At 46.8% G+C, this 24,145-nt stretch overlaps 2 protein-coding genes across 49 annotated transcripts in view; one reads left to right on the forward strand and one right to left on the reverse strand.

The window, feature by feature from the left end:
- Window positions 1–24,145, reverse strand: part of LOC141476573 (CUGBP Elav-like family member 4) — an 800,950-nt gene that overhangs the window by 400,927 nt on the left and 375,878 nt on the right. For 25 of the 48 annotated variants that reach the window (XM_074165334.1, XM_074165331.1, XM_074165308.1 and 22 more), the window contains one exon: window positions 10,210–10,258. In XM_074165334.1, the coding sequence (XP_074021435.1) occupies window positions 10,210–10,258 (49 nt within the window). Of the gene's footprint in view, window positions 1–10,206; window positions 10,259–24,145 lie in introns of all 48 variants that reach the window. The other 23 variants (XM_074165315.1, XM_074165293.1, XM_074165319.1 and 20 more) reach the window with 1 other exon arrangement.
- Window positions 610–1,425, forward strand: LOC141476733 (endogenous retroviral envelope protein HEMO-like). The gene has a single exon (XM_074165539.1). It carries the CDS (start codon window positions 610–612, stop codon window positions 1,423–1,425), a length of 816 nt encoding a protein of 271 aa, XP_074021640.1.

The following is a 24,145-nucleotide window of genomic DNA, read 5'->3' on the forward strand; positions in this document are numbered from 1 at the left end:
TAAATCTCCATGGAAGGTCACGCAAGCCCAACCAGGAAAACTATTTTTCTCACGGACATAGTCATTATGTTGTGGGGAACTGTAGAAATGTGGGATCAGAACTCATATATACAAATGACCAAATCTGTAGCAGATAGTCTGAACCTCTCCAATTGCTGGGTATGCACAGCCCTTCCCAAGGGAAATTTAGAACTCCCCCTCCTTGGAATACCAGTCTCTTATGCAAATTGGAGCTGGCCTTATGACAATCTAAATAATTCCACTTTACCTACAGGGAAAAACCTCCTATGGAATATAGAAGGCGGCTGTGCCCCAGGTCAATACCAATCCCGTCTCCCTACTGGTGAGACTCTTTGCTGGGGCTCCCAGACTCCAATACCCCCTAAAGGCCACGAAGTCCCAAAATACACATGTGGGAATAATAGTGTCCACCCACTCAAATTCGATCTGCAGATATTGGAGAAGCCAATATTCATAAAGAGACATAATAATACTGCCCCAAAGGTTGGAGTTTTTAATCTCAATTTAACAGCAGATCTTAATGGGACTATATGTGAAAGAGGGAAGGCTATTAATGACAGCCGTGGCGGATGTCCTCAAGCAATAACAATGGGATTATGGCTCAATTATTCCTATAGCTGTATTCCCGACGGACTCTGGTGGCTATGTGGAGATGGGCGTGCTAGGAAATCCTTACCTAACTACTGGGATGGGGTCTGCACACTGGGGTACGTGGTTCCCCAAAATAAAGTATATAATCACTCGCACCCTCCTCCAGGGATTATGCGGACACACTGGCGGAAAGTACGTGGGATCCCGAATAATCCCCTCGCAGAGAGGCCATCAGCTTTCCATAGTTTTGTGAGATGGCTTTTTCCCCAGTTAGGAGTAAGTGAATTAGAAAAGGCTATAGTGAACATCTCAGCCACCATGGAGAAAATTGAGAATCTTACTGTGGATGCTATCCAGGGACTACAAACTGAAGTATCTTCCCTTGGTAAAGTGGTTTTGCAAAATCGTATGGCCCTAGATTTGATTACGACAAAGGAGGGAGGAGTTTGCTTAATAATAAACCAGAGCTGCTGCTCATATATAAATCAAGAGAAAAGAGTCGAAACGGACATTACTCGAATTTGGCAACAGTCAAGAGTACTACACCAAGTATCTCAAGATGATGGTTTTTCTGATCTTTGGAAAAAATTGACCTCGTGGCTGCCTGACTTTGCTTGGTTGAAACAGCTGTTTGTATTATTAATTACAATGATAGTCTTAGGGATTGCAATTTGCGCTTTACTTAGATGCTTTATGTGCTGTGCAAAAGTAACCACAAGTGATTATGAGCTTTGGAAGAAGCATCAGCTTCGACAAAAAGTCGAGTCAGGAAAATATTTTAAGAAACGCTTAGAGAAAGAAAATATGCTGTAGGAATAAGTAAAAGAATTTACTAATCTCTTAGAAAAGGGGGGATTGATAAGGGAGATAACACTCAAGGGTTAATGGCAGGGCCATTGCTTGGCTTAAGCTGTGTATCCATTGCCTTAAGCCATTGATAAGGTATTTAGGCAAAAGAAAGGATGTGTTGAAACCATAAAGTGGTCACGTAGGCCTCGATGGGAGATAAGGGAACAATTGGTATACAGAGTGATCATCTGGTTTCCCAACCCCGTGGCCTGGAGCAACACATTAACATTAAGAGCGAGAGGTACACAGCGAGGAAGACATGGCCTTCATCCCCGAGACCCTGGCCCACGACCACCAGGAGGCACTGCGCATGTGCAACGGGGAGAAGTTAAAGGCTGAGGCTATGAAAATGATTTCTCGTAATTCATTGTAATAAAGACCGCCTTTTCGGGGAAAAGTCATGGATATGTATAGGCGTCCGTTGAATATGTAAAGTGTGATTGTATAAATCTTAAGCTAACTGCCGTGGTGGGTGCGCACGATTTTGGTGGGGCGACCCCCGTGCTGCCCGGTGCCAAATAAACATACCTACTTTACAACCCCACAGGTTGTGGAGTCTGCTTTCCACACGTCAGGAGGCTGTGTTTATCATAGGTTAACCCTGTCAGCTGCAGCAAGAGTTGTCTAGTGAGAGCTAGAGATATTGTGGATAAAATAAGGAATGGCTCCAAACTTTTGCCCCAAACCACAAAATAGACTTGAAATCTTTCTCTAAGTTTGCAAAACTTTAAGTCACTGATATCTACAGACTATTTTTAGAGCTGAATATGAGACAAGGAAAAATCATCAACAACAGGATGAAAATAATAGAAAATTTAAGCAGTTTAATTGGGATTTGTCATGTTCAGATATTAACATGGAGTTATAGCTTACATCTCTAAAATCATGTTGGACTACCTAATCTATGGTGAAGTAGTTTCTCTATAGTCAAGCTAAATTTGGACAATACAAAGGTCAATGAGTGTTTTTAAGATATCCTTAATAGAGCTAGAATTGCACTCTGATTTTTCAGAACAAAATATGGAATTGTTGCCTTTTTATCGCATTTTATCAATTCCATCACTGCTAAAGTCTCTATAAAATGTCAATGGACTCTCACCTTCTGATCAGGTATTTGAAGCTCCATGAAGCATTTTGTAGAAGGAATACCTCTATATAGTGTTTTGTAGCTTGACTATACACACATGCACAAACAGGCAGGAATGCAAAATGCAAAATTTTCCCATTAATTTAGACTGTTTCCCTAGAGAAATGTAGTGAGAATACATTCATTTCTAGTTCCTGTGAGATTAGCAAATGTAAATAAAGCCAGTTTTTACTAAAAAGGATTGCACTCTCTGTCTTGCTCCTAGTCCAGTATGGGTATTAACAAACAAAATAATAAAACCAGCAAAACTAATAAGGGGCACTCAGCATTTCCATTTTGTTGGGTTGAGTGTAATTTGTGCCAAGCAACATTTTGAATTCTTCCCAAAACCTAGATGGTCTGATAGTCTAAATTCTCACTTGCACACGCTAAATGCTAACATACCCATTTTCAGTTCAACTGAGAATCAAGACACAGGAAGGGTTAAAGACCAACAAAATCCAGACTTGAAAACAACAGGAAAAAAAGCTAAGAAGAATCTGGTTGGGGGATAGAGTAAATTTTGGACTCCCATCAGCATTGGGTTGTGGGAGAACTTACTGGAAAAGTTGAAGATTTGTGTTTTAACAAAATGCAGGTATTTGTCCCTATATAAAACACAATCTCACTTCCTCAAGAATACTGCTCACCATTTCCAGTAAAAGCCTCCTTGCAAACTAGTTTGAAACAGCACTGCATTCTTTCTTTAATACCTTGTCCTGGCACCAAAACTCCCCATAAGCCAGAAGGTGCATTCAGAGTGTGGGCTTTGAGCAGACCGCAGACTTGTGCTGTGCAGAATCGCTGCTTCATCTTCCAAGTCCTTGTCTTCCCTCATGTCCCACCCCAATACACGGATGGGGTATAATAAGCTACAACTTAAGTCTCTTTGTTGTTGAAGTTGACCTTTATCTTGCAGCCGTAATGAAGTCTTTTGATGTGCTCCTAAAATACACGGTCTCCTTTTTAGCATTCTGTTTGCCGTGCCTGCTTTAACTGGTGGGCTCATGAAGAATGTAAGTTTTCATACAATGCCTCCCTTGGGTGCCAATTGTTCTTTTCTCCCATAGTTGCCCTTGAGTCATGCTGTCCTGAAACATCACCAGCCCAGAAGCAGCTTGTCAGTGGGGAATTAAGACAATGTGTCTTTCACGCCAATGAGTGCACCTGCTTGGCCCCTGCATTATGATCACCGCTGATAGGACCGATAGGAGTGGAGCGGGTGAGAAAATATGAAGTTTGTGTGTGTTGGAGAGATAATAAGCTAAAATACAATGCAGAGAGAACCCCTGGTGTGATGAATAATGTGGAATCAAACCACCACCGGAGCCCTTTGCAGTTCAAACCACCCCTCCTGAAAGCAGCTGCTCTTATCAAAAGAGTTTGAAAACCCTTCCCAGAAAGCCAGGCATGTGTTCTCTATTAGAGATTTGCATTTTTTTTATTAAAAAAAGGAGTGATTGGGAGCTACATACCCTGTAGGTGCACTAAGCAAATTGGCCGGCCTAATTATTATTTTGTGGTATCACGGAATTGTCAGAGTTGGAAGGGACCTCTAGCGATCATCTAGTCCAACTCCCCTGCCAAAGCAGGATTGCCCATGTGAGAAATGAGCTGAATTTTGCTTCAGCTACTTGGTATATTTCTATTTGTGTGCTCAGTTATAGCATCTAACTAATCCTTACAAGTACCCTGGAATGGCCCAGAGACTCTGGTTTACAAGAAGCCATTTAGGTAAAGAGAACCGAATTGATGGTAGACTGATAAGTGAACAAAGGACGGTGGAAGGTGATAAGTGGATAAAGGCCACCTGGGGGGTGACTGAAGAAAAGAAGGATATGGACACTAGATCAAGAAGATGACCACCAGGATGTTTGTAGCTACTAACATTAGACAGTAGATATTAGCAGAACTACTAACATTAGACAGTAGATATTAGCAGAAACTGTGAAACAATGTATTGTTAATTAAAGGTTTGTGTCTTTAGGCGGTCGGGAAGAATGTGAGCTCCAACTTCTCAGCCAATGAGAAGAGAGACAGGTATTCAGGCGGCCGGGAAAGAAAGGTATAAAATATCTAAAAAACTAAAGATGTGTGTGCCTCTACTTTGAGATGCACCCGATTCAGCGCTGCTTCGTACAATAAACCTTTGCTCCAGTGACTTCGTCCTCTTTAAAATTTTAAGTGTGAGCCGGTGTTTCTCACACCCAGAGCACATTACTCAGGACTGCATCAAGGCGGGTCTTGAAAATCTCCAGAGAAGGGGACTCCACGACCTCCCTGGGCAGCCTGTTCCAGGGCTCTGTCACCCTCACCGTAAAGAAGTTTCTCCTCATACTTGAATGGAACTTCCTATGTTCCAGATTGTGCCCGTTGCCCCTCGTCTTGTCACTGGGAACCACTGAAAAGAATCTGGCTCCATCCTCCTTCAACCCACCCTTTAGATACTTGTAAGCATTGATAAGGTCTCTCCTCAGCCTTCTCCTCTCCAGGCTGAAGAGTCCCAGCTCTCTCAGCCTTTCCTCATAAGGAAGATGCTCCAGTCCCTCAATCATCTTTGTTGCCCTACGCTGGACTCTTTCCAGTAGTTCCCTGTCTCTCTTGAACTGGGGAGCCCAGAACTGGACGCAGTATTCCAGTTGTGGCCTCACCAGTGTGGAGTAGAGGGGGAGAATAACCTCCCCCGACCTACTGGCCATACTCTTCCCTATGCATCCCAGGATCCCATTGGCCCCATTGGTGACAAGGGCACATTGCTGGCTCATGGATAATTTACTATCTACCAGGACCCCCAGATCCTTCTCCTCAGAAGTGCTTTCTAGCAGGTCCACCCCTAACCTATATCGGTGCCTGGCATTCTTCTTCCCCAGGTGCAGGTCCCTACACTTGCCCTTGTGAAACCTCATTAGGTTCTTCTCTGCCCAGCTCTCCAGCCTGTCCAGGTCACGCTGGATGGCAGCACGGCCCTCTGGAGTGTCAGCCAGCCCTCCCAATTTGGTATCATCAGCGAACTTGCTGAGGATACACTCTGTCCCCTCGTCCAGGTTGCTGATGAATATGTTGAACAGGACTGGGCCGACACCGACCCCTGGGGGGACACCACTGGTTACAGGCCTCCAACTTGAACCTGCTCCGTTAATCACAACCCTCTGAGTTCTGTCACACAGCCAGCTCTCAATCCACCTCACTGTCCCCTCATCTAGCCCTCACTTCCTCAGTTTCCTAATGAGGATGTTATGGGAGACAGTGTCAAAAGCCTTGCTGAAGTCAAGGCAGATGACATCTGCTGCTCTCCCCTCATCCAGCCATCCAGTTATAACATCATAGAAGGCTATCAGATTGGTCAAGCATGATTTCCCCTTGGTAAATCCATGTTGACCACTCCCAATAACTTCCTGTTCTTCAACGTGTTTGGAGATGACATCCAGAACAAGTTGCTCCATTACCTTCCCAGGGACGGAGGTGAGACTAACTGGTCTGTAGTTCCCTGGGTCCTCCTTCTTGCCCTTTTTGAAGACTGGAGCGATGTTGGCCTTCCTCCAGTCTTCAGGCACCTCTCCTGTTCTCCATGACCTTTCAAAGATGATAGAGAGTGGCCCAGCAATAATATCTGCCAGTTCTCTCAGCACTTGCGGGTGCATGCCGTCAGGGCCCATAGATTTATGGATGTCTAGTTTGGCGAAGTGGTCTCTAACCCAGTCCTTCCCAAGAGAGGGAAAGTCTTCCTCTCTCCAGACCTTCCCCCTTGTCTCCAGGACTGTCTCCCAAGGGACACTCTCAACCATGCTCCTAAACAGGCCAAAGTCTGCCCTTTGGAAGTCCAAGGTGGCAGTTCTGCTGACTCCCTGTCTTGCTTCTGCAAGAATTGAAAAGTCTATGATTTCATGATCACTCTGCCCAAGGTGACCTTCAACCTTTACATCCCCCACAAGACCTTCTCTGTTAACAAGCAGCAGGTTCAGTAGTCTAAGGTGGCAGTTTTAGTAACCCCTCTCCTTGTTTCTCCAAGGATCGAGAACTCAGTCATCTCATGATCACTGTGCCCTAGACAGCCTCCAACCTTTACTTCCCCCACACGTTCTTCCCTGTTCACAAGGAGCAGGTCCGGGAGGGCACTTCCCCTGGTCGGCCCATTTACCAGCTGCGTGAGGAAGTTATCCTCCACACACTCTAGGAATCTCCGGGACTGTTCCCTCTCTGCCGTGTTGTATTCCCAGGAGATATCTGGGAAGTTGAAGTCCCCCACGAGAACAAGGGCGGGTGATTGCGAGAGCTCTGCCAGTTGCTGATAGAATATTTCATTGATTTCTACGTCCTGGTTTGGGGGTCTGTAATAAACTCCCACCATGATGTCTGCCTTGTTGGCCTTCCCCTTGATTCTTACCCATAAACACTCTACACTGTCATTCCCATTATTAAGTTCTAGGCATTCAAATCTGTCTCTAACATAGAGGGCCACCCCACCACCTCTCCTTCCTTGCCTATCCCTTCTGAAGGGTTGGTAGCCATCGATTGCAGTACTCCAGTTGTGTAAGTCTTCCCACCACATTTCTGTGATGGCAACTATATCATAGTTTTCCTGCTGTACAATGGCCTCCAGCTCCTCCTGGTTTTTGCCCAAACTGCGTGCATTTGTGTAGATTCACTTTAGCTGGGCTAATTTTCCTGCCACTTTTATGGGGGGCCGAGCCCCAACACCCCCCTGACCATGCCCAGACCCTTCTGTGGTTGCCAGCCTATCACTATCCCTGATGTCATCACCACATGGGTTACCATCCCCCACCTCTACTGAGACAACAGGCCACAAGACCTTGCTTAGTGCCTTTACCCACCAGCACTGGCATGCTGCTCCCAGTCTCCTCTTTAGTAATCCTGGTTTCATCCCCATCCCCCTTCAAACCTAGTTTAAAGCCCTTTCAATGAGCCCTGCTAATTCTTGCCCCAGTATTCTTCTTCCCCTTTGGGTAAGGCTTGCCCCACCTGTTGCCAGCAGCCCTGGTGTCCTGTAGATCATCCCATGATCAAGGAAACCAAAGTCCTGCCGGTTGCACCAGCCTCGGAGCCAGGAGTTAATCTGCTGGCTCTTCCTGTTTATCCTCTCATCAATCCCTGCAAGGGGTGGGATAGAGGAGAACACAACTTGTGCTCCTGATCCCTTAACCAGCCGTCCCAGGGCCCTGAAGTCTCTCTTCAGTGCCCTTAGACTTCTGGTAGCTACCTCATCACCTCCTACTTGAAATATCAGTAATGGGTAGTAATTTGAGGGCGAAAGTATGGTATGTCTAATTAAATAGACAAAAGGCCTTCCCTTCACTCTTGCTGTTGGCACGTGCTCCACTGGAATGTGCATTATGTTCCCTCATTTGCCCAGGCAGCTTAGCCTTTCCCTTTTCCCCTAGGAGATCAGCATTGACAGCTACCCGTGACTTACCCACTCCTACTCAGACGCGGAGCCAGATCGTCAGACAGGAAGGGAAAGGGGGTAAATTGATCCAGTTCTGTTAAAAACAACAGGATGATGCTGTATGACGTGACATGCCTTTGTTGCAGGCTAGAAATGTGCCATGGCCCTTGATAGCAGAACTTGCCATCGCAGAGCCCATCAAATACTTTCTGCCCGATGTTGGCCAAATTCCCCTGTATTTACTTTACGGGGACTCTAAAAGTGCAATATTTATCCCTGGGCTTTGTGGCGTTTTTCCAGCACTCAGCTCTTCTCCTGCTCTGCAATTGCACCGCACCACAGCCCTTCCTTACAGAGCCTTTGTTGACCTGCGGGTTTCACCACTCCATAACACCAGTCGTTTAACTACAAGCTACGTACAAAGTCTTCCAATGACATGAGTCACTGGAGAGTTTTAGCCTCACACTGATGCAGTCAAAGCCTCTGGAATCCAAAGCTTTCAGCTGAAAAAAGAACACAATTTCAGTGCCTTTTGTCTGTGAGGCATTTTACTCCTTTATAGTAGCTGTTGCTGGGGATGCCAGCACAAAGATAGTCTTCCCATAAATGAGGAAGTGTTTACGTCTATGGTGGAAATTAAAGAGTTTGCACACATCTAAGAGCCACATCATTACTAAATGACAAAATCTACTCCCACATTTATATGATACATAACCACTGGTGTTTTTAATGCATATATGGGCCTCTCCTTTTTTTCCACAAAGAGACGGGGATAGAGAGAAAGAAAGCACCATGTCATTATATGTATGTGAGCATATATATAAATGTACAGATATAAGAAAAAAAAGCAGAATGGTAATTTATTCAGCATAACAGGCCATCTCACACTTTATCAGTGAGCTCTGTGTTTAATCTGACAAACAGACCCCTATTAGAAGAGTAGTATGAAGTATCACCACATCAGTTCTGGTAGAAAACCTTTTATGGGAAACACCTTATCGCTGGTGATCTATTGAACAGTCACTTAGCCAAGCCTTCCAAATCCACTGTGCAGGATGAAAAAGCAAAAGACCAGTTTCTCTTTTCAGCTACACCTGTGCAAATCCTGAATTACTCCCTGAGACTGAAAGAAGTCTTCAGTTTCCACAACAGGTTTATCCATATAAGCTGATAAAGGTGCAGAAAACTCTGCTACCTCAGGATTTGCTTTTTCCAAAACCAGAGTTGCTTCATTTCAAGCAGAAACAACATGGTGATAAGGGGAAATAACACGCAAGGGTTAATAGCAGGACCATTGCTTGGCTTAAACTGTGTACCTATAGCCTAAAGCCATTGCCAAGGTGTTTAGGCAAAGAAAGGATGTGTTGAAACCATAAAGTGGTCACATCAGCCTCGCTGGGAGATAAGGGAACAATTGGTATTCTCAGTTGTCCTGACAGAGCAATCATCTGGTTTCCCAACCCCGTGGCCTGGAGCAACACATTAACATTAAAAGCAAGAGGTACACAGCGAGGAAGACATATGGCCTTCATCCCCGAGACCCTGGCCCACGACCACCAGGAGACACTGCGCATGTGCAGCTGGAAGGAGTTAAAGGCGGAGACTATGGAAATGATTTCTCGTAACTCATTGTAATAAAGACCGCCTTTTTGGGGAAAGGTTATGGATATGTATAGGCGCCCCTTGAATATGTAAGATCTGATTGTATAAATCCTAAGCTAACTGCCACGGTGGGTGCGCACGATTTGGGTGGGGCGACCCCCCGTGCTGCCCGGCGCTGAATAAACATACCTACTTTGCACCTCACAGGTTGTGGAGTCTGCTTTCCGCACGGCAATGGTCAGCGAAACCATAAAGTATCTGCTTTATCCTAACCAAATTAAACACCTCTGCAGCTCAGCCCAACATAGGTCTGAAAAATCTACATTGCCATCACTGCTGTTAAACTTTAAGTCAGTACCTGATGCTTCACTTCTTAACAAGGCAGTTATTTGTTTCCCAGGTAATTGTTGGCACCTGCCTGCCTTTTAGAATCAAATAATAATTGAATATGAGGAAAGCAAGACAAAGTAAAGGAGATTTAATAAAGAGAATCTTCGATGCAGGGGGAATTTCTTTGGCAGTGATTACGTTACTAATTGATCAGCACATTGCCTGAGAGAAGCCAGAGACAAGAATTATACTTAGCACTGTGGCTGAAAGCAATGCAGTCAACTACCTCCTCGGCTTTCACTGTCTGCTGGTTTCACCTGGATTGGTCTGTTCATCTGTAAGAAAGAGTAAAGAGAGAACATAATTAATGGTGGAATCAAACATTCATATACAGAGGCTTGCTTTGTTTTTTTACCATGCATCATAGTTAACACCAGAATTTACTCCATGAGGGGGGAAAAAGCAAGTAGTAAGCAAAGAAGTAACAACAGAGTACAGGCTGCTTCTTGGTCCGAGGTAAATCAGTGTCACCCCATTTACCTGACAGAAGCTCTGTTGAATCGCACTGGGAGAGGGATCTGACTCATTTCACACAGGTCATGAAATTTTAAACATAACTTTTAAAATTTCTAATAGTTTCCTCTGGAAACACTACAATGTCAGAGCAGAAAAGCTTTGTCAGAACATCAGGTTCAGTGAAACTTTAATTGCAAAGATTTCTTGAGATGGGCATGATGAAAATAAAATGGAAAAGTGAATTCCACCTCCACTGTTAGCTCAGTAGGATAGTCACCTGTAACATAACGGACTCCATTTTGTACTTGAGGAATGGGATTTGGATCTGGTTTGTTCACATGTTGCAGGAGTGCTGGCTATTGAGATTTTTTGGTGGGGGAGAGGGTAGGATGAGTCAAAATGTCTCACTGTTGCTTTTTCAGGCATCTTTTTCCTTTCTCATATCAGAACAAAAGCAAGTATAAAAACCTTGCCATCGTACTGTGAATAGGATTTCTGTTCTCCAGCTTATCCTCCTCTCTCTCAGCAAAAGCATTGGGGACCATCATCATCCCCAGAGCTGTTAATTCCCAGGACAGAGGGCAACAGATGTCTACAATCGTCTTCACTGGTAGTACCTAACATGATGTGGGTGTATGATGGACAGGGGTGAGGATATACCCCTCTTGTTAATAGCTGGAGATGCAGATTGGATCAGAACCAGCTGAGATTTTCATCTGAAAGCCCTTCCCTGCCTTTTCCTCCATGTCATTTAAAGTAATCCATACACTATTCAAAATATCTTTCTGTGTGTGACCACCCCCGAGTGGAATGAAATTATCCTTTATATTTGGCAACCAAAGAAAGCGCAAGTTTAAACAGGTATCACAAAGAACAGGAAGTCAGAAGGCAATGGGAATCTCCCAACACAGTGCTTCCCAGTAAAGTCAGACCACAAATTGTCTGATCAGCGTCACAGGGTGCCTTAGGTGATATTGTCCCTCCCTTATTTGTGGCTATTCACAGTTGGGCAGCAAGGCTGTTAGTTTTCTTTTTTCTTTTTTCCTAATTTCCCTTTTTTTAAAAAAGTAGTTCATAATCATTTAGGTTTATTCTAATTGCTCTGCACACATATTTAGTAATAAAAAGTTATCAAGCTGGCTGACAAGTAGGTTAAGATGATGGAGAGCCTAGCAGATCCTGCTGCATTGTTGTCTCAAGAGGAAAATGTACTTTGCCATAAACTGACTACAGTTAGACTCACACTTGGGAAGAGAAGGATCTATGGCTCCAGACGTTACTGAGCAATTTCTGCTCTCCGGTATGCCTGTATCATCCAACAAACTCAGGTGATGTATTTAGCAGCAGCAGGATGGACATCCTGCATAGGGCTCCTGTAACCACATGTGAGCAGCTAGCTGTTACAGACATTTAAAGATCTGACATCACACAGATGAGGAGGGTAATTTAGGTCATGTAACTCCAAATGTCTAAAAAGTGTAATTTTAAGCCACTCTTAAGATTGGTGTCTGAGCTGAAAAGGATGAATGGTCTTCTGCAGTGCTTGTTCCTCTCCACTGATCATAAAGGTAGTCTATGCAGTTAGAGTTAGGTGAGATGAACCCCATCTTGGTTCTCATGCACAGGATAATGAAGCCAAACTTCTCAGTTACTGTGCTTTAACTTCCCCCAGCTACTCAACCACTGCAACTAGTTTGCATTTATAGCAGGTTGGTGTTGACACCATCCATGTACCAAGGTCTGACTTGAGAGCTGTTAACTTTTGACAGCTGCACTCTATATATTATGGGTTCCTAATGTGGACAATGGCTAATCTAAATCCAATGGTCAGAGGAGGGTGGTCAGAGGTCTCTGGTGCTCACTTCAAGATAGCCAGAACCTGCATCCCAAGCAGTCAGTACGAGAAATAGTCACAGTAGCCAGGAATTTATAGGAGGTGTGCTGCATACAGCCCTGAAAGGCAATGTCTGGAGTCCAAAATGGACACAGCCTTGCAATGCAGAACACCAGCCAATGTAGGTGCTGATCTGAAGCCTGCTAAAGGCCATGAAAATCCCACTGAACTCAAGTAAGCTTTGGATCTAGCCTTTATAAAAAAAAGACAGAGCTCTTCCTACTTGTTGAGTTGGATGTGGTCAGTTTGCAAAAGGCAGAGGAGATCATCAGACCCTTCAGCAAAAATGAGAGGAAACTAATATTTGTTTGGGTTTTGGTGTTGGTTTTTTTTTATCTTGAGGCATGAGACAAACAATACAATCCCCGAGAAAAAAAGAGGGAGGGAATGAGGATCCAACAGAGAGAGAAAAAACTGAGGAAATTATTAAGTAAAAGGCTAGTGTAATTTAATGTACACTATGATTTATACACTTGACAATTTCTTTATAGACCAAAGAGAAAGTGCTGCCTGCATGAAGCCCATAATACAAACTGAGATCATCTTGACATGAAAGACACCAATTATAGGGAGAAACACTGAGAGGAAAATAATTAAGTTTCCTCAGTTTCCTCTCTCCTTCTATGGAACTTTTTTTTTCTTTATACAGACACTCTGAAAGCAAGGTGATGGCAAGGAGAGCAGAAAAGGGATAAGTGGGGAAATAAAATGGCAGAAAGATGTACCTTCCCCAGTCTGGGGAAATGCTTTCTTGGGGAGAAGGGAATTCAGAGGTTCAAGCTCTTCACTTATTCTTCAGCTGGGAATTGTCAAGGGTTTAATGCAAAGAAACCAAAGTTTATATACACTGCGGTCTTCTGAATAGTGGTTAGGGGAATATTGGTATGGATTGATTTAATATCTGTCCTATTTTGGTGGACCCTGAGAATGTGATAGAAGAAAGAAGATTTGCCAGTCAGCAAATCTGATTAATACCATGAGTATCCACATGGGATCATAGGAACTACAGATGTGGCTGTGAGGTTTTGTTGATCCCTATAACCAGAAGTCTTCAAAAGAGATTTGGCAACATGAGAAAAGACCTAGGTAGGCTGATCCAGCATTTGAACTGACAGATGGACTGGATGAACTCTGTTAGCCTCTCCTCTAGGATGTGCTACACTGTCCATTGCAATGGTCCTTTCATAGAATCATAGAATCATCTAGGTTGGAAAAGACCCTTGGGATCATCGAGTCCAACCATCTATCCTACTCTACAAAGTTCTTCCTGACACCATATCCCCCAACAACACATCTAAGCGACTCTTATCCAAGGATGGTGACTCAACCACCTCCCTGGGCAGCCTGTTCCAGTGTCTGATCACTCTTACTGTGAAGAATTTCTTCCTAATGTCCAGTCTAAACCTACCCTGTTGCAGCTTGAAGCCATCCCCTCTTGTTCTATCGCTATTTGCTTGTGAGAAGAGACCAGCACCAACCTCTCTACAATGTCCTTTCAAGTAGTTGTAGAGAGTGATGAGGTCACCCCTCAGTCTCCTCTTCCTCAAACTAAACAGTCCCAGCTCCCTCAATCGTTCTTCGTACGATTTATTCTCCAGGCCCTTCACCAGCTTCGTTGCCCTCCTCTGTACCCACTCCAGCACCTTGATATCTCTCTTGTATTGAGGTGCCCAAAACTGGACACAATACTCGAGGTGTGGCCTCACCAGTGCTGAGTACAGGGGCACAATCACCTCCCTACTTCTGCTGGTCACACTATTCCTAATACAAGCCAGGATGCCATTGGCTTTCTTGGCCACCTGGGCACACTGCCGGTTCATATTCAGCCGCTTGTCAATTAGAACCCCCAGGTCCTTTTCCGCCAGGCAGCTTTCCAGCCACACTTCCCCAAGCCTGTAGCAATACATGGGGTTGTTGAGGCCCAAGTGCAGGACCTGGCACTTGGTCTTGTTGAAGCTCATACCATTAATGTTGGCCCATCGATCCAACCTATCTAAGTCTCTCTGTAGAGCCTCCCTGTCCTCATGCAGATCAACACTCCCGCTTAACTTGGTGTCATCTGCGAACTTGCAGATGATGCACTCTATGTCCTTATCAAGATCATCAATGAAGATGTTAAACAGAAATGGTCCCAACAGTGAGCCCTGGGGAACACCACTTGTGACCGGCCGCCAGCTGGATTTAACTCCATTGAGCACCACTCTTTGGGACCGTCCAGACAGCCAGTGCTTGATCCAGCAGATTGTATGCTCGCCCAGGCCATGTGCAGCTAGTTTTTCCACTAGAATTCTATGGGAAACAGTGTCGAATGCTTTTTGAAAGTCCAGGTAGATAATATCCACAGCCTTTCCCTCATCCAATAATCGGGTCATCTTTTCATAGAAGGAGATCAGGTTTGTCTGGCAGGACCTGCCTTTCATAAACCCATGCTGACTAGGCCTGATCCCCTGGTTGCCCATTATATGGGTTGTGATGGCACTCAAGATGACCTGCTCCATGACCTTCCCTGGTATCGAGGTCAGGCTGACAGGTCTATAGTTTCCTGGATCCTCCTTTTTGCCTTTCTTGTAGATGGGTGTTACATTTGCCACCCTCCAGTCCATTGGGACCTCCCCAGTTAGCCATGACTTCCTGTAAATGATGGAAAGCGGTTTGGCGAGCACGCCTGCCAACTCTTTCAGCACTCTTGGGTGTAGCCCATCTGGTCCCATAGACTTGTGTGCATCCAAGCGGCATAGCAGGTCACTGATCTCTTCCTCTTTAATCGTGATGCCCTCGTTCTGCTTCCCCTCCCTGTCTCCTAGCTCATGAGGCTGGGTGTCCAGGGAACAGCTAGTTCCACTGCTAAAGACTGAGGCAAAGTAGGCGTTGAGCACCTCAGCCTTTTCCTCGTCCTTTGTGACTATGTTTCCCTCTGTATCCAATAAAGGAGGGAGATTTTCCCTAATCGTCCTTTTGTTGTTAATGAATTTATAGAAACATTTTTTATTATCCTTAACAGCTGTAGCTAGGTTGAGCTCTAGCTGCCCTTTGGCTCTCCTAATTTTCTCCCTGCATAGAGTCACTACCTCTTTATAGTTTTTGTGAGAGGCCTGCCCCCTCTTCCAAAGGTTGTAGACTCTCCTTTTGTTTCTGAGATCCAGCAAAAGGTCCCTATTTAGCCAGGCTGGTCTCCTTCCTTGCCTACTTGTTTTTCGGCACACGGGGACAGCCTGTTCCTGTGCCTTTAAGACTTCTTTCTTGAAGTATGTCCATCCTTCCTGGACTCCTATATCCTTCAGGGCATCCTCCCAAGGGACTTTGTCTAGCAGTCTTCTGAACAGGTCAAAGTTTGCCCTCCGGAAGTCTAAGGTGGCAGTTTTAGTAACCCCTCTCCTTGTTTCTCCAAGGATCGAGAACTCAATCATCTCATGATCACTGTGCCCTAGACAGCCTCCAACCTTTACTTCCCCCACACGTTCTTCCCTGTTCACAAGGAGCAGGTCCGGGAGGGCACTTCCCCTGGTCGGCCCATTTACCAGCTGCGTGAGGAAGTTATCCTCCACACACTCTAGGAATCTCCGGGACTGTTCCCTCTCTGCCGTGTTGTATTCCCAGGAGATATCTGGGAAGTTGAAGTCCCCCACGAGAACAAGGGCGGGTGATTGCGAGAGCTCTGCCAGTTGCTGATAGAATATTTCATTGATTTCTACGTCCTGGTTTGGGGGTCTGTAATAAACTCCCACCATGATGTCTGCCTTGTTGGCCTTCCCCTTGATTCTTACCCATAAACACTCTACACTGTCATTCCCATTATTAAGTTCTAGGCATTCAAATCTGTCTCTAACATAGAGGGCCACCCCACCACCTCTCCTTCCTTGCCTATCCCTTCTGAAGGGTTGGTAGCCATCGATTGCAGTACTCCAGTTGTGTAAGTCTTCCCACCACATTTCTGTGATGGCAACTATATCATAGTTTTCCTGCTGTACAATGGCCTCCAGCTCCTCCTGGTTTTTGCCCAAACTGCGTGCATTTGTGTAGATTCACTTTAGCTGGGCTAATTTTCCTGCCACTTTTATGGGGGGCCGAGCCCCAACACCCCCCTGACCATGCCCAGACCCTTCTGTGGTTGCCAGCCTATCACTATCCCTGATGTCATCACCACATGGGTTACCATCCCCCACCTCTACTGAGACAACAGGCCACAAGACCTTGCTTAGTGCCTTTACCCACCAGCACTGGCATGCTGCTCCCAGTCTCCTCTTTAGTAATCCTGGTTTCATCCCCATCCCCCTTCAAACCTAGTTTAAAGCCCTTTCAATGAGCCCTGCTAATTCTTGCCCCAGTATTCTTCTTCCCCTTTGGGTAAGGCTTGCCCCACCTGTTGCCAGCAGCCCTGGTGTCCTGTAGATCATCCCATGATCAAGGAAACCAAAGTCCTGCCGGTTGCACCAGCCTCGGAGCCAGGAGTTAATCTGCTGGCTCTTCCTGTTTATCCTCTCATCAATCCCTGCAAGGGGTGGGATAGAGGAGAACACAACTTGTGCTCCTGATCCCTTAACCAGCCGTCCCAGGGCCCTGAAGTCTCTCTTCAGTGCCCTTGGACTTCTGGTAACTGCCTCATCGCCGCCTACTTGAAATACTAGTAACAGATAGTAATCCAAGGGCCGGACCAGGGTAGGGAGATTTTTCTGTATATCCTTAATCCTGGCCCCAGGGAGGCAGCTGACTTCTCTGTGGGATGCATCCGGTCTGCAAATGGGGCCTTCTGTTCCTCGCAGAAGGGAGTCACCCACCACAATTACCTTCCTTTTTTTTTTTGTTGCCAAGCCCTAAGGCGTGGGGGTGGGTGGCAGGCTCTGGGCAGCTCACTGCATAGATCCTCGTCTCCATCCTCATATGCCTGGCCCTCAATTTCCAAAGCCCCGTACCTATTTTGCAAGTGCAACTGGGAAGGTGAGGGGGGCTGGGAGGGGTTTTGCTTGCTCCTCCGAGGAGGAACCTGCCTCCATTCTCCATTGTCCCTTAAGTCCCTCTCTTCTGCCTGGTGACAGGGGGAAGGGAGATCATCCACTTCCTGTAGAGCCTCTGCCCGATGCCTATGCCTCAGGGTACAGCTCCACCAATCTATTTCACTTTCACTGTCTCTGATGCTTCTAACCTTCTGTGGTTACATGAATGGCCATGTGAATACACATTACTTTTGTGTGGGCAGTGTGAATTGATACAATGCTGAATTAATGAAAAAGTAGGGAGAGGAAATGTTTTAGAAAGTTTGGTGAGAAAAGATCACGTTGGCTTGCCTTGTGGCAAGCACTCACTAGTAATGTATTGCATCTGAAATGACTCTGTCCCAAACCTTATCTGGGTAGTGGACTCCTAATTCCTCCCTACCACCCTCTTCCCTGCCTGACGAGATGTGTCATAGACATGGACACAAATAGATGAGAAGACCTGAAATGGGAATGTATGAGATATGAAAAAAAAATCTTGAAAGGTCTGACCTTTACAAATCAGTCAATGCTCTGGTGCCTACCTCTGAGAACGATTGCTACTAGCCATCCCTGCACTCTGAGAGTATTTTCTATATATCATATAAAACACATTATAATCCATCCATCTAGCTATCGATTCATCTTTCCAAATATCTCGTGTATATAGATGAACCTAGACGGGGCTTAAGTACAGTTCAGGTTCATGTGCAGAAGCCTATGGTTTGAATCCAAAACTTTCTCCCTGCTAAACAGTTTGGGCTTGAGTTGAAGAAACTGCTGATCTTGTTAATAGCAAAATAAACCCTTTCCAAGCCAACAAATCTTTCTGTTTGTACTTAGGGAAGCTAAGCACGTAGTGCTCAACCTCACGGTGCCTCTGGTTTTAAATGAAGTGGGAAGGGGTAAAGGGGAAACCCAGTCCTCATCAGGTTTGAGGACAGTAAGAGGAACAAAACAATTGAGCTTGGAACAATAAAGCCTTTTTTTTCAAAATGAGAGACAGCACTGAGGTTTTTTTGAGTATTTATATCTTATAAGTACTGTTTCATATGCAAATGTGCATGTGAAGGAGACGGCATGTGATCCCCTTAAAGCTTTTGGCAGTCACACAGTAAAAATGATGTTCGATAGAATCAGAATCAGAATCGTAGTGGTTGGAAGGGACCTCAGAGATCATCGAGTCCAACCAACAGTAAAAAAAAAAAAAAAAAAAAAAAAAAAAAAAACAACAAAACCACCACCCACCACCTGAACACACAACAACAACAACCAAACCAAGAACCATCACCCACCCACACAGCACCCCACCACAAACCAGTAATCTTGGACACTAGAGCATGCCCTGAAGAACCATGTCTACACGTTTCTTAAATACCTCCAGGGATGGTGACTCCACCACCTCCCTGGGCAGCCCATTCCAATGCCTGATAACCCTTTCAGTAAAGAAATATTTCCTAATATCCAACCTGAACTTCCCCTGGCGCAACTTGAAGCCATTACCCCTTGTCCTATCATCTGTGACTTGGGAGAAGAGACCGACCCCCACCTCTCTACAGCCTCCTTTCAGGTACTTGTACAGAACAATAAGGTCTCCCCTCAGTCTCCTCTTCCCCAGACTGAACAACCCCAGCTCCCTCAGCCTCTCCTCATAAGACTTGTGCTCCAGACCCCTCACCAGCTTCGTTGCCCTTCTCTGGACCCGCTCCAGCACCTCAATGTCCCTCTTGTGGTAGGGGGCCCAAAACTGGACACAGTACTCGAGGTGGGGTCTCACCAGTGCCGAGTACAGGGGGACGATCACCTCTCGGTCCCTACTTGCCACACTGTTCTTGATACAGGCCAGGATGCTGTTGGCCTTCTTAGCCACCTGGGCACACTGCCGGCTCATGTTCAGCCGACAGTCGACCAACACCCCCAGGTCCTTTTCTGCCAGGCAGCTCTCCAGCCACTCTGCCCCAAGCCTATAGCGCTGCCTGGGGTTGTTGTGACCCAAGTGCAGGACCTGGCACTTGGCCTTGTTAAACCTCATCCCGTTGGTCTCGGCCCATCGATCCAGCCTGTTGAGATCTCTCTGCAGAGCCTCTCTACCCTCCAGCAGATCAACACTGCCACCCAGCTTGGTGTCGTCTGCGAACTTACTGAGGGTGCACTCGATCCCCTCGTCCAGATCATTGATAAAGATGTTGAAGAGAATTGGCCCCAGTACCGAGCCCTGCGGGACACCACTCGTGACTGGACGCCAGCTGGATTTAACTCCATTCACCACCACTCTCTGGGTCCGGCCCTCCAGCCAGTTTTTAACCCAGCAGAGGGTATTCCCATCCAAGCCATGGGCAGCCAGTTTCTCCAGCAGGATACTGTGGGAGACTGTATCAAAGGCTTTGCTGAAGTCCAGATAAACAACGTCCACTGCCTTTCCTTCATCCAGCAAGCGGGTCACTTTGTCATAGAAGGAGATCAGGTTTGTCAAGCAGGACCTGCCCCTCGTGAACCCGTGCTGGCTGGGCCAGATCGCATGGGTGTCCCTCATGCGTTGCATGATGGCTCCCAGGATGATCTGCTCCATGATCTTCCCAGGCACCGAGGTCAGACTGACAGGCCTGTAGTTCTCTGGATCATCCTTCCGGCCCTTCTTGTGGATGGGCATCACATTTGCCAGACGCCAGTCGGCCGGGACCTCCCCAGTTTGCCAGGACTGCTGGTAAATGATGGAGAGTGGCTCCGCAAGCACTTCTGCCAGTTCCCTCAGTACCCTCGGGTGGATCTCATCTGGTCCCATAGACTTGTTTGCATCTAGGTGTTGGAGCAGGTCCCTCACCACCTCCCTTTGAATTGCAGGGGCTTCACTCTGCTCCCCGCCCCTGCCTGCTAGTTCAGGGGTCTGGATATTTAGGGAACCCCCTATCCTACTACTAAAGACAGAGGCAAAGAAGGCATTTAGGACTTCAGCCTTCTCCTCATCTTTGGTTACTATGTTACCTCCCTTATCCAGTAGAGGATGGAGGTTCTCCCGAGATCTCTTCTTGCTATTGATATATTTATAGAAATTCTTTTTATTGTTTTTAACATCCAAAGCCAGGTTGAGTTCTAGTTGGGCTTTGGCCTTCCTAATCTTTTCCCTACATAACTTTGCTATACCTTTGTAATCTTCCTGCGTGGCCTGCCCCTTTTTCCAAAGGTCATAAATTCTCCTTTTTTCTCTAAGCTGTGACCCTATCTCTTTGCTCAGCCAGGCCGGCCTTTTCCCCCGACGGCTCGCTTTACAGCGCGTAGGGATGGCCCGCGCCTGGGCTTTTAAGACTTCCTCCTTGAAAAACACCCAGCCTTCCTGAACACCTTTGCCCTTCAGGGATTCCCCCCATGGGACTTTTCCAACCAGTGATCTGAAAAGGCTGAAGTCCGCCCGCCGGAAGTCCAAGGTTGAGGTTTTGCTAGCCCCCTTTCTTACCTCTCTAATAATTGAAAACTTGACCATTTCATGGTCACTAAGCCCAAGACGGCCTCCGACCACCACATCTCCCACTAGTCCCTCTCTATTTGTGAGCAGCAGGTCTAGAGAGGCACCTCCCCTGGTTGGCTCACCTACCAGTTGTGTCAGGAAGTTATCTTCCATACACTCAAGGAACCTCCTAGCCTGCCTGCTCTCTGCTGTGTTGTATTCCCAGCAGATGTCCGGTAGGTTGAAGTCCCCAACCAGAACAAGGGCTGGCGATCGAGACACTTCAGCCAGCTGCTTATAGAATGCCTCGTCTACCTCCTCATCCTGGTTGGGTGGTCTATAGCAGACTCCCAGCACAAAATCTCCCTTGCTAGCCTTGCCCTTCATCTTTACCCATAAACACTCAACTCTATCATTGCTGCAATCAATTTCCATACAATCAAAACACTCCCTAACGTACAGAGCCACACCCCCACCTCTCCTTCCTTGCCTATCCCTCCTGAAGAGCTTATAGCCATCCATCACAGCATTCCAGCTATGACCATCATCCCACCATGTTTCTGTGATGGCGATTACATCATAGATGTCCTGCTGCACAATGGCTTCCAGCTCATCCTGTTTGTTGCCCATGCTACGTGCATTAGTGTAGATGCACTTAAGCCGGGCACCCGATTTCACCCCCATCCATGGTTCTTTCCCCTCAGGCTCGTTACCAATGGGCCTGGTATCCTCCCCTTCCCCTTTTGATTCTAGTTTACTCCCGGGTACCACTTCAGTGACCCTGGTTCCAACCCCGTCCCCCTTCAAATCTAGTTTAAAGCCCTCTTAATGAGCCATGCTAACTCCTGTCCCAATATCCTTATTCCCCTTTGGCTTAGGCTTTCCCCACCTGCCGCAACCACGCCTGGTGACCTATAAGTCTGCCTATGCTCAAAGAATCCAAAGTCCTGGCTTTTACTCCAGCCTTTCAGCCATAAGTTGAACCGTTGTTTTTTCCAATTTATCCTTTCATCCTGCCCTGTGACTAGTGGGATAGAAGAGAACACAACCTGTGCTCCTGATCCCTTGACTAGTTGCCCCAGACTTCTGAAATCCTTCCTCATTGCCTTGAGGCTTCTAGTATTTATCTCATCATGGCCCACCTGAAATATCAGAAGTGGGTAATAGTCCGAGGGCTGAACCAGGGTGCGAGTTTTATTTAGTATATCCCTAGTCCTGGCCCCAGGGAGGCAAGTTACTTCCCTGCGGGACGGGTCCAGCCTACAGATTGGGCCCTCTGTACCATGCAAAAGGGAGTCACCGATTACAATGACCCTTCTTTTTTTCTTAGTCATTGAAGTCTTGAGGCACGGGGGTGGGTGACTCATCCAGGGAGCCTCACTGGGGAGTTCATCATCTCCAGTATCATCCGCCTCATCCCCAAAATCCAGATCACCAAACAAGCGTATCTGGGAGTGTGGGGGAGGCCGTCGAGGGTTCCGCTTCCGACTCTGAGGCAGGACCCTTGGTTTTTCTGGTGTTTCCAGCCGAGATGTTCCATCCTCCTCTCCATCAGCCAGCTCCTCCTCCAAGATTCCGTATCGGTTCTGGAGGGGTAGCTGGGGAGGTGGGAGGGGCAGGGAGATTTGCCTGCTTCGCCCAGCGGGGACCTGCTTCCATTCCCCCTCCTCTCCGAGATCCCCTTCTACCGCCGTGTGAGAAGCGGGGAGGGGGTCCTCTGGTGTATGTGGGGCCCCAACATGTTCCCTTACACTCAGGGAGTGGGCCCACCAGTCTATCTCCTTCTCACACTCCCTGATGGTCCTCAACCTTCCCACTTCCTCCTTCAGCTCAATCACCAGGCTGAGGAGATCATTCACCTGTTCGCATCTCACACAGGTGTTGTCTCCACTACCCTCCATGGCAAGGGCCAGGCCCCGACACTCCCTGCAGCCAGAGGCCTGGACACCCACATGTTTATGCGGGGCCTCTGTCTGAGTGCCCACGGCTTTCTTAACAACGGCCTGTGACCTAGTTCTAACCATACCTTCTGGTCTGTTATCAAGAGACAGCGGGAGGCTCAGTACCAGTCGTGTGACTACTGAAAGAAACTGAACTTACCTTGTACAAAGGCAGAGGTTCAGGACGCTGTTGTCCGAGTCCCAGCCACGAGAGGCACTGACCAGGACACGCCCCCGAGCACTGCTTACTGGTCAGTGGGCCGAGGCTAGCCTCGGCCCTCCCCGGGGCTTCTTATCGGGTGTGACGAGCCGCGGGAGGTGCTGGCTCTGCCCAGGCCAGTCAGCAGCCCGCCCACGCCTGTCAGCCTCGACCACGAGGAGGAGGCTTTGCCCTGCGTCCAAAAAGCCCTCAAGAGAGCTTTTCGTCGGCCTTTTCAGCTACAGATCCCTCCCCCAACGCAGTCTTACCTGCCCTGGAGCCGGTCTCTGTCGCAAATGGGTCTACTTTCACCTGCTAGACTGTGCCACCACACACAAACCATGCCCTTAGGTACTGGTGCTTAGGTACTTAGCTACTGGTGGTCCAGATGGGTATTTATTTGCACTCATGGATCTTGCCCGGCTTGTGCACTTGACCCAAACTCTTTTAGGGCAGAGCAACAGCATAATCCACACATAGGAAGGTTGTCCATATAGATACAACCAAGATAGCCTTAAATTACCCAGCATGGCTAACGAATATCTGCTTTCATCCACTGCCAGAATCATGAAATAAAGGTGCTCTCAGTGATATAAATGTGCAGGTAGCCTCAGGGCCTGAATTGAAGCATAGCCTCCCCAGAAACTGGAAGAGGCTATTGCAGGGTTAAAGTTGCAAGCAGGGTTTTCCTTGGTACTGGATTAGCTCTACTCTGAGCCAGAAAGTGATTTTCCTTCAACACTGATCCTGCTTTCAAGGGTGGCACATGTTCACTCTCTTCCTCCCACTTTAATTTCCCTTCTCCCAAGGGGTAAGGTCATCTGTGGGGTAAGCTTGCCACAGGATAACAGATAGCAGTCCATGACTTCAGTCCTGCACCCCAGGAGGACCAGACCTAAACCTATTCCAAGTAGGACACTGTGGCGTTTCTGAAGCGTTCCTTCTCAAGGCATATCCCTATCATGATACAGGTGGTATGGCTGCACTCTGCTTTCAGTTCTATTAATGAACAAATATAGTCTAATTATTTTAAGACAACCTGAAATAAGCCCTATACAAGAAGAAAAAAACCAACCCAGCAGCCATGCCACCTTCTCCACTGGTTTGTCTAAACTGATTTGAAGTCACACCTCAAATTAGATGTGTGTAAACCTTGCCTAAAGATAAACCCCTTAGCTGTGCACTGGATCAGAGCTGCAGTTCCTGAAGGAGCTGGCAAAGGGAAAATAACAAAAAATAACTTTAAAAAAACCCCAACAAA

The sequence above is a fragment of the Numenius arquata genome, chromosome W, assembly GCF_964106895.1.
Source record: "Numenius arquata chromosome W, bNumArq3.hap1.1, whole genome shotgun sequence".
Taxonomy (NCBI): domain Eukaryota; kingdom Metazoa; phylum Chordata; class Aves; order Charadriiformes; family Scolopacidae; genus Numenius; species Numenius arquata.